The 11,406-nt window shown below is 37.6% G+C and overlaps 1 protein-coding gene across 1 annotated transcript in view; it reads right to left on the reverse strand.

The window, feature by feature from the left end:
- Positions 1-10,635, reverse strand: part of LOC102586984 (anaphase-promoting complex subunit 1) — a 41,871-nt gene extending 31,236 nt beyond the window's left edge. Inside the window, exons 1-10 of the mRNA XM_006357248.2 lie at positions 10,090-10,635; positions 9,856-9,919; positions 9,029-9,113; positions 8,385-8,665; positions 8,061-8,166; positions 7,801-7,958; positions 6,259-6,446; positions 6,110-6,179; positions 3,072-3,203; positions 584-1,071 (exon numbers count right to left, since the gene is read on the reverse strand). Coding sequence (XP_006357310.1) covers positions 584-1,071; positions 3,072-3,203; positions 6,110-6,179; positions 6,259-6,446; positions 7,801-7,958; positions 8,061-8,166; positions 8,385-8,665; positions 9,029-9,113; positions 9,856-9,919; positions 10,090-10,310 — 1,793 coding nt within the window. The 5' untranslated portion in view covers positions 10,311-10,635. The remainder of the gene's footprint in view (positions 1-583; positions 1,072-3,071; positions 3,204-6,109; positions 6,180-6,258; positions 6,447-7,800; positions 7,959-8,060; positions 8,167-8,384; positions 8,666-9,028; positions 9,114-9,855; positions 9,920-10,089) is intronic.
- Positions 10,636-11,406: the final 771 nt, after the last annotated feature.

The following is an 11,406-nucleotide window of genomic DNA, read 5'->3' on the forward strand; positions in this document are numbered from 1 at the left end:
GAAATAGAAATAGGAATACTAAATAGTATCCTACTTGGTAAAGGATTGTATTCTAGGGTGTCTATAAATAGGATCTCAATGTAATAATGTAAACAACACAACAATTCAATAATATTCTTTTCCTATATTTCTCACATGTTAAAGAATGACAAAAGTCCCACATCGGTGGTTAATGAGATGGGTGGACTCCTTATAAGGCTTGGGCAATCCTCCTCCCTTTGAGCTAGCTTTTGGGGTGTGAGTTAGGCCTAAGACCTAATCTAACAATATACAGGGGTAAGATTAACCCATCTAGAAAGAGTAGTCAGGCATCTGGCCTTGAGATTAAGACTGGCCAGTTGCAATACCATCAAAACATTTTTGGTTTCTTTCCAATCATAAGCACCACAAAATACAAGCAGGAACCACAGACCAGATTCTTCTGATACTTTGCGCAGAGAGAGCAATGTGTTATTCAGCAATAATATTTGTGAAGAGTCACAAAGAATTAGTATTAACAACCCAGATGAAAAATGAACATAGAAGATGGTTTAACATGACCAATGAGCTGATGAAACAATAGATGTACGAATAGGAAAGTTACCGTTTACGAAGATTGTCTAGTTTCAAACTTTCATATACAGTATGCAGTGTATCTAGGGTCTCAGTCACTAATTCAGCATAAAACGAGCTTCCACCACTATCTGATGTACCCATGGATGATCCAGGTGAATACAACCCCTGCTGATCAATTGAAGTTTCTGAAAATCCAGATATAGGATAACTTTTGCTGTATTGTTTATGATATCTGCTGTTAATAAGAAACTCCCATGAAGAGCATGAAACAGAATCTGAAAGTTTTTCAGAAGTATGACCAGACTCTTTGCATATTCGTTTTATTACGCTTTGAAAGGATTCCCACTCAGAATCAGCAGTCATATCCGCCCCACTCAGATATGTTTGATCTCCATTGCGCCAAAGGAGAACAAGAAAGTGATTATACAACGTAGAGTTCAGCCCCTCAGCCATTGCAGTGATACAATCATTTGCCAAGGACGATGATGGATTGCGTCGCCAAGTACATCGGTAAATCTGAAGTACCAAAAGAAAGAAGGGAATCATAATTCCATCCTGGTCAGAAACTCCAGAGACCTATATCAGACTGCATATGGTTATAAAAAATAATAGATTTGAGGATAACTTAAAGAAGACCGTCTCCATCCCGACTGATGTAATATCGAAAGTGGAAGTTGAACACTAATTCTAAGAACAAGAAATAAAGATTAAGGATAGAAAGCAAGACACAAGATGGGAATTACTGGGCAACTATAATTATATTAAAGCTACAACCTCCGATTAATTGAATCCAACGTAAAGCTTGCATCTTCTTGATGCCTTTAAGTGAATCTACTTACTTCATCAAAAACAAATAATTGAATCCAACAAACACCTATACATTGAGATGAACCCTCAAGAGGAAGGTTTCCTCTTGCAAGCAATCTATTAATAATTTCAAGCAACAAAGCACTCGGCCTCACACTCAACTCTCTCAAGATTGAACTCAAATTATCAAACAACATAATCTAAGTCTAAATGAGCTATTCTCACCTATTTATAGGTCTAGACTAACTACTACATAAATACCCTTAATGAAATAAGGGCCTTCTTAGGTATGGGGCTTGTATTTTAAGAATAGCCTCTTTGCATACATAGCCCTTTTCTCCCTACTCTGAGTAATCTTCCAAGCCTCCAAGTAATGACTCCACGAAAAGTCTACGAACTCCTTAGCTCGGCTTCGTTTGCAATGTTTTGATGAAACTCGGCTTGCCTCACCTACACCCTGCAACCCCACCCACCCTCTCTCTCATTCCCATCCAAAACATCAATTACAACCTAGCACAATTACTAGTATATTTTGCACCTTTTCCTCAACATTATCTTCTGATGTGAGATTATGAGTTAGTGATAACAGATTTTGATCTCCACAAACATCTCTGTCTTATTGCCTTACTTTTACACTTTTACCTGTGAGGACTTTAAAAGCACTGGAGCATTAACGGCGGATCCATATCCCTACTAATGTGGGACACTTAATATATTATTATATACGCTAACTATCTAACAACAATATACCTAAAGTCTTTACAAGATTTTGCAGCATATGCAGAACTTATAACAATGAGACTAAGATAATTCAAAAACGGACAAAAGAAAAAACATTTCCAATCGTGATAATTTAGTACCATCACAGCCCTGAAAAGAGAAGATAGGTTGGAATGCCAACAAGTGTCAATTATATTGAATTTACCCGATATAACACATTTTGGGAACGTCCACTTGTCACCTTTCAGTGGGACTTGTTCCAACTCCAACTCACCGCTTTGTCGATAGGCATCTTCTTCATTACTTTTTTGGTTTAGTGGACCTGTTAGCCATAAATGGTTCTTCATTCCTAACCCTACTTCACCTTAATTGTTGTTTGAACAAATGGGATGATTAGGCCAAAGTGGTTGGTGAGAAAGTAATTTCTTCTAGTTATGCTATGTCCTACAAGTGAAATTTCCCTGAAAGTGACATTTCCCTAAGTTTGCAGTGGAAAGCTACATCTCTTATTTTTATCCTATTCCATTCAAACAAACTGTAGTCCCTAATAAATGTTACTTCAATATGACAGTTTGTAGCAGATAAAAATACACATATCAATCTTCACCTAGATGATTGCAGAAATGTGGAAAGACATTCTTCATTGAAATATACACATCAAAAGCTACCACATAGTTAGCCATCAGAAAGGAAAAATATAAAACTCTACCCTTATGTTTCAATAGCATGAAGTTCTCAGTACTTATCTTTTGCACAGATAATTTCATTATTTTATATGATAGGGAAATTTAGTGACTCATCCTAGTCATCTAAACACTCGTGGAATTAAAGCAACATGGTAAACCTGATAAAGACTCACAATCTCATCATCTGATGTTTGTCCCATGACTCGTAACAGTCACAAAATGGGACACAGCAGTCACAATGAGAAACTTACAAAACTACTTTAGCCTACAATACAAAAAGCCAAATAAAGTCAGCAATCATACCCGTCCACTGTTCACAATTACATTGATACGCTCCTCAACAGCATCTGCTAACCCAACAATTTTAGGATCATGCAAAACCTGATCTTTGCCAAGGTGAGACAACTTGAACTCACAAAGGCATTGCTTCCCGCACTGCAATTTTAAAAGGTGGCATATCATATTTCATGAGCAAATCAAGCATCACCTAGTAAGTGGAAGTGATGCACAAAGATGATGACATCTATCCACATAAACTTCCAAATATACAACATCATACCCAGTGAAATTCAACTAAGTGGGGTCTGAGGAGGGTAGAGTGTATGCAGACCTTACCACTACCTCGTGGAGGTAGAGAGACTGTTTCCGAAAGACCCTCGGCTCAAATGCATCAAAGTCAAGTACAAAAAGAAGAAAACAATGAAGAAAGCATAGCAGTTAATAAGAAAAGCAATGTAAAGTCTACAAAAAAGAGACAGTAACAGCAGCAAAAATAGTGTGATAATCACAGGGAGAGATGGAAGACTGCCCCTGCATGCATTTGGTGGTCTATATGGATGGAGAGGAACCACAGATGTTTTATAAACAATAGCTGGTCTATGCAGAATTTGAAGCTGAATTGTCTGGTTCTTTTCTTTTTTTGGTGTAAACATGAATATCCTCAAGATGCAGAGGATATTCCTAGTATTTTAGAGTACTTATGACCTTCATAGGAGTTCTTTCTTTTGCAACTTTTGGATGTAAGTATTACTAGAATACTCCTTGTGTATTCTTCTGTTTATAATACAAGTTACCTTTCTAAAAAAAAATAGTGTCATAATCAAAACACAATAAACAATATATGGCAAGAACTACAAGGGTACAACTAGTACAACGCAACACCTTCGCAAGGCAAGACAACACTCTTCCCCTACTAACCTTCTACCCTAATACGCGACATTCACTCCTTCCTATCTAGAGTCGTGTCCTTGATAATATGAAGTTGTGTCATGTCCAGTGTAATCACCTCTCCTCAATACTTTTTCAGCCTATGTCTACCCCTCCGCTTACCCCCTACAACCAACCTCTCGCACCTCCTCACTAGGGCGTCAGCTCACCTCCTCTTCACATGCCCAAACCATCTCAGGCTCGCTTCCCTCATCTTGTCAAACACCGGAGGCCACTCCCACCTTATTCCGAATATCCTCATTTCTAATTTTATCGCTCCTAGTATGATCACACATCCACCTCTACATCTTCATGCATCTTCTGAACGAGGGGTTGATAATCCAATAAAATGGGGAGAATGATAGTTGATGATGATGTTACACATCGTATTGGAGCGGGGTGAATGAAATGGAATCTCATATCCAGTGTCTTGTGTGATAAAGATATGCCACCAAGACTTAAAAGGAAGTTTTATAAGGTGGTGGCCAAATCAACTAGGTTGTATTGGGCGAAGTGTTGTCCAGACAAGAATTCACACGTCCGGAAAATAGGAGTAATGAATCATGCCATATTCAGAAGATACATGTTGCGAAGATGAGGATGTTGAGGTTGTTGTGTGATCATACTAGAAGCGATAAGATTAGAAATGAGGATATTTGGAATAAGGTGGGAGCCACTCTGTGGTAGACAAGATGAAAAAGTGGGACTCAGATGGTTTGGACATGTGAAGAGGAGATGCGTGGATGCACCAGTGAGAAAGTGCGAGAGGTTGGTTATAGAGGGTACGAGGAGAGGCAAAGGAGTCCGAAAAATATTAGGAAGAGGTGATAAGATAGGATATGACCCAGCTTTAGGTTATCGAGGGCATGACATTAGATAGGAGGGCTTAAAGGACACATATTAGGGTAGAAGGTTAGTTGGTAGTGTAGTGTTGTCTTGCTTAGGGTGGTTGGTGTTTGCCAATGTACTAGTTGTATTACTGTAGTTCTTGTTTTTTACATTCATCATTGTTTATTATTGTTTCAATAATCTATCCTAGTATGTTGTTTATTGTGTTTCGATTATCACACTATTTTGTTATTGTTGTTGTTGCTCCCTTCCGGTAGACTTTGCATTGTTTCCTTGTTACTTGCTATATTTTTTTCTTTGTATCTAAATTTGCTGCACTTGAACCATGGGTCTTTTAAAAATAGTTTTTCTACCTCCACGAGGTAGTGGTAAGGTGCAGCCGCATACATTCTACCCTCCCAGACCCCACTTGTGGGATTTCACTGGGTATGTTGTTGTTGTTACTTGTATGACCTCTTGTAGTGTATTTGACAACACAAACTATTCACATATTCTTCTTCACTAACTTCTAATTTTCCCTCTGTCCCATCTCATCTTAATTCTTCATCACAAGTGATGAACATTATTAAGTTATACCAACCCTTCAGGGTGGCCCGGTGGTTTGGGCTTGGGACTTCCATGTTGGAGGTCTCAAGTTCGAAATCCCTTGCCAGCGAAAGCAAGGGGTTTGCCTTCTGGGTCGAGCTCGTCTCACCAGGCTTGCCTAGTGCGGGTTACCTCTCCTATGTGGTTTGCGAGCTATTGCATAGGAGCGGGGGTTTTACCCTGTGCGCACCCAAAGGGTAGCGGCTGCAGGTTTCCCTTGTCATCAAAAAAAAAAAAAATTATTAAGTTATAGCAACTGTAAACAAGAAAGAAATCAAAAAAGCTACACAATTCCTAACAACAATTCATACAAAAAAAATTAAAAGGAAAAAGGGAGTTTAGAGAGTAAAACAATGTTTGCTGCAAACATACCAGATAACGTAAAAGTTTAACCTTTTAGCCAAAGAACTTGTGTGGAGAAGATAACTGAACATTAGCATTTAGCACACAAAGAAATAACTTTTGCAAAGTAGAGTCATCAATATCTTCAGCCAGAAGCAAAGTGAATACAGAGGGTAGACATATTCCTGATGCAAATATTCTAGGATGCATCAAATGGAAGTTCTCCACTTTGACAGGGAAGACAAGAGGAATGCAAGTCATGGCGTAGAATTTGTCTTCTACTAGCAGGTCAAGTTATGTAAGATAGCCATAGAACTTACTTTATCAACAAAAAAAAAAAAGATAGCCATAGAACTTACATATAGAAGAAGAGTGTTTTCTGATGTCAGCACGACAATGTCCACAAATGGAAGTCCGCCCACTTTAACTCTGAAGATTAGAATTGGCAGTCAAGACACAGAAGTAGTAACATGGCTACAGAAAACCAAAATATATAGTAAAAACTAACCCTGGTCGAGTGACAACAACTGGTGCTGCAGAAATTGCTGGTATGCTCCAACTCATGTCAGGCTTAATGTCATAGATAACTTCGGTATTTATTTCTACAGTCTGAAGTTGCAGAGACAACAACTTTTTTTGCTCTTGGAGTAGAAAGCAAATAATGGGTGATGCATCATCATCAGTTGCTAGAAACACCTGAGAGAATTACATGACACTCTAAACGACAAGCACATATATAAGGACAAAGATATATGAAATCATTCATGGAGATATGATTTTTATTTTATTTTTTTATTTTTTATATATTTGGCACCTTCTAATTCTTATGGAGATATGATTATAAACTTGGAAGTTAGACGCCTGAATACTGTAGTTCACCTATATTTGTATGCTATGTACAACCAAGTAAGGACACTAGGAAGAAAAACCTAAAATGTGCTCATCTTGGAGAGTAATGCCCTGTCAAGCAGAATAGTGAAAAAAAAATTGAGAAAAGTAACAGTTAGTCTATATTTATCCACAGGAATACTACCTCAAAAGTGTAGTTCCCCTCCAAAACCAAAAGTGTTATAATTACATAGGAGCCTAATACTACCAAGTTACAGCCGGTCTATAGTTGTGCTGATTGTTTCTGAGCTATCTAAGACTACTTGTTTACACCAAAAATAATACAGAGCTAAACAATTAAACTTAAATCTTTGTATGCTGCTCTGTTTTCCTTAAAAACATCTCTGGTTCCTCTCTAGCCATACTGTCCACCATATATAAGATGAGACAATCTTCCATCTCTCCTCCTTTCTTCCTGCATTTCCATCCCTATTCCAGCATTCAAAACCTCTTTGATCCTTCCTGGTTTCCCCCAAACCTAAGCTAAGGCTTGTTTGATGTCGCTGAGGGAGAAGTCCATTACATCGGCTTAGTGACAAACAGTACAGGCTATGGACTATTTTCAACGACTCCACTAAGGATTTTGAATACCAAGATTTCACTTGTTTTGAAGTTTCCCTGGCCAGCACCAGTCCCCATGACATTTCTTCACAAACAAGGCTTTCATCAAACCTATAGTAATTTCTAATTAGACATCAATGATCTTTTTATAAGTTCAGAATGATATGCCAAACTACGACACCCGAGAACCATTTACAAAGTTTCCATCTGTTCAACGTAAAATTTTACCCTTATCAATATAAGTTTGACACCTAAGTCAAAAATTGTAGTAGTAGAAATTACCACTACCTAGTATCTTTCTAATAATAATCATATAAAATCAGAATCGGTATCATAAGATTATAACAATAGATTATGGCTACTTCTTCTTGATCACCTAATGCTGAGGTTCTTAGCATTTCAGTTAGAACTCCAGATTAGATCACAATGATTCACTGTGGACCTTCAAGTCCAGTATTCTGAAAGCATATTATTTAGCACGAAATGGAACTATAAAATGAAGATGCATTGTTCACTAAATTCATTTCCCAAATATGACTGTATAGAAAGAAGCATGACATTATTTTCATCAAGCAACAAAAGAGTTAATAATAATCAACACCTTACTAGCAGCTGTTTGTGAACCCTTTCCTTGCCATATCCTCCGGAATGAAAATTGCTTCGTTAGCACTCCAAGGGGAACATCAGGAAATCTAGAATTTCCCATTTCAATGTTAGAGTTGATGGTTTCAACAACCCATAAAGAATGCTGAAGCTTAGCTGCATAGTAATTCAGAGACAATGAATGCACTCCATTATCTCTTTTGTCAACCAGCAAAGAAGGGACAATCTAACAGTTGATTGAAAATAAATAGGAAAAACCTTTGTTGTATGACGCCATCAGGGGGACACAATCTCCAGTCCAAATGGTCCTTTCATCAACTTCTTTGTTAAAGTTCAATTTCCCCCTCTCCTCAATATAGGTTGGCTGTGATAATCACAATAAAAGAAGTACACTATTATCAAAATTGGAATAAAAAACTGGGAGGAAAATTCTACCTCTTGAGCTGACAAATGGAAAATACAATTGGATTACAGTTTAATATTACCAAAACCCAAGATTAGAAACAGACTAATACAGAAAATAAAACAATACAAATAAAAACAATAGATACAGAGGGGGGGCAAATAACGCATCATGTATACCTGAGGTTCTTCCAGTGGATCCTTTAATATCAGATGTGAGGACATTGAAGACCCATCTCCCTTGATAGTAAAATCTAAACCATGTACAGCAGTATAATTCTGCTGAGTACTAACATCCCTTTTTGAACGGATTGTATTACGAGCACTTAAAAGTGGGCTCAAAGACGAAAAATGAATATGTGCTTGCGAGCTCCCTTCAGGTGCCTGTTGGAGGAGTAAACCATATGGAAGAGGCCATATGGAGGTGATGCTACGAGGAAGAGGAACAGATGTTACTTCACCTACAAGGCAAACCACTCAACCATTGTAACGTTCCTCTAACAACCGATTGCAATGGTAAAACAACAGGAATTCACTTGGACAAAAAGAGGAAAAATAAAATACTAAAAAGGTTGCCATGGGTTTGGTAATGGAAAATTCTAAAAGAAGAAATATAGCCCATTTTGTCCTCCTTTGTACTCAGCTATTCTTTAAACTGCCAAGAAAGCCTCATTCGGCATCTCAGATTCTCCCCTTATATTCAATTAACTAGTAAATCAAATTCTTAATTCTAAGGAAAATCTTTATATACAATGAGACTACTCAATATGTGGAGAGAAGCTCCACTAAAATAAAACATGCAACAGTAAAACTGGTTCAGTCACCTGACGTGTCATAAATTGACAAACTATCACTCTGTAGAATGCACAGAACAGTGTCTGAAGTATCGCCCATCCGACACCAGCATGCCTAAAATACCATTAAAAGTTGATTATACATCCGTCTAGAAAATTGGAAAGAATGCACATGACAAATGATTAAAAAGAGTAATGAATGAAACTTGATCAAAAAATAAGTAATTAATAAAAATCATAAATGAAGTTCCATATATGTGAGATGTGCCATAAGGTAAGCACAGCACCAAAATGGAGGGTGGAGAGGACCTACCAGAGCAAGAATGAACGAAAATAAAATTGGAGAATACTACAAGGACATGTAAATTTATGTGAAACCACATATCAGCCATACAGAAGAGCTGCAAATGCTAATTATAACCCAAACTGCACAGATTCATCTCAACATTCTAAGCAAGTCAGCCATTCGCATATTTATTGCACATTTGACAATGTATCTAAAGTAAGAATATCAATAGTTGCAGATGAGATGGATGCATTTTCATTCACATGGCTCAAAATTAATTTTCAGTTAAGCCAGCAATAACTTGAGCTAGTTTTGCTGATTCACCAAGTGATAAGTGTTCCTTACGCTCGGCTGAGACACAATTAAGGTAAGGTGGGAAAGAAAGACCATTACCATGATTTATGGAAGGAAAAAAAAGACGTCAAAGGACGAAAGCATATGAAAAAAATTGGGTAAACTCAATAAGGTGATACAACTAGCAAAACTTTTTTTCTGAATGTTGATTCAATGTTTGAAAACCATTTTCTAACCTACGTAATGGTAGAGTGAGTTTTTATGATTGCAGAGTTACCTTTATCACTGTGGAGGGTGATGTGAACCTCTTATAGACTCGTGAACCTATGCTCCATATAATCCTATAATCATGTTACAGAATACAAGTAAGCCAAATTTTACATGTTGATATTCACAGAACAAGAAACTGAGAATTTCGACTATCTTGATGCCAATTTTGTAAACTTAAACAACAATTAAAGAGAAAAGATTGAAAAATAGAAAAATAGAAATTTTTAACGGATAAATGTACTTGTTCCCTCTTATAAATAGCTCGTGATCGCTCCGGTCACTTGGAGATGGCAAATCGAGTTCATCCGCTTCATCTCTTTGTTTGGTCACTTCTGGACTGAAGAGGAAGTAACGATAATCATCCCCACAAGTATCGGAGGATTTGCCATCAAGAGCTTCCGCAATCAAGCCGAAGGGCTTGAAGTCACCCAGAATGGTAAGTTCACGAGCACCAATAGACATTTTCGGAGCCAAATAGCCTTGGGAATGAATGACTACCCAGAAAGTATTCTCAGTTGGTCTCTCCCGCTCTTTTCTTTTCTATTTCTTGTTTTGTGTTGAATCAAGTGGTTATGATGTTGTCTGGGGATGGTTTTTCGACAGTGATAGACAGAGGTTTTTTTTCAGCGTGAAACACACCAAAGTTATAGGGTTTCACCCCCGTTGCGTCGTCCACCACCGTATCAGCTCTTAAAAGCACTGTGAAACCAGTCGCCAGTCGGCACCCTGCGCCGCTATCGCCCTAAAATTCCAGTGATAATTTCCAGGCAACAGTATAAAATGAAATCTGAAAGACAAAAAGGGAGGGAAAATATATATATTATAGATATCCTTTAATTAATTTATTTTTTTGATAGTCAAGACGAGTTAATATTGATTATATAATATGCATCGGTACAATCGAATCAGCCGCATTACTTGTAGCAATACAAACCAAGTTATGTCTTGGATTTATACATCCATTAGTAATACAAACGTTACTAGAATTACTGACACTAACAAAAGGAGTTCCACCCTTGTCTGCTTCTAAAACATCCAAAGCAAACACGGAACTGACCATTCTTCAAAAAGCTTTTCTTTCATCATCTTTCCCTTCTTGGCTAGCAAGTTGGCTGTCCTGTTTTGTTCCCAGAACTCATGTTTGATCTGGGGCCTCCCCAATTGTAGAAACAATATTGGTATAAGGATTTGAGTTAGAATTTAACATATTCATTACGTCGACAAAGTCCCTAGAGATCTCCATATCGGACATTTTTCGTCTCTTGGCTAGTTGCAATGCGTGTAGTAATGTTGTAATTTCTGCGCCAATTGCCGAGTTTGTGTTTATTTTGGAGATGCACTTTGCCACCCAGCTTTTTTGATATCTCTTATTATACCGCATGTCCCCCCTTCTTTGGTATTTACATTAAAGGAGCCATCAATATTTAATTTAAATTTTCGTGTGGAAGGGGGGTCCAATAAGCCATGTGAGGTCTAGTGTTCGGGTATTTGAGGGAGTTATACCCCTATGCTAAATAAATGAATTCCAGATCTAGTTTTTGGGAGAGTTAGGGGGATC

The sequence above is a fragment of the Solanum tuberosum genome, unplaced genomic scaffold (genome assembly GCF_000226075.1).
Source record: "Solanum tuberosum cultivar DM 1-3 516 R44 unplaced genomic scaffold, SolTub_3.0 scf00245, whole genome shotgun sequence".
In the NCBI taxonomy this organism is placed as follows: domain Eukaryota; kingdom Viridiplantae; phylum Streptophyta; class Magnoliopsida; order Solanales; family Solanaceae; genus Solanum; species Solanum tuberosum.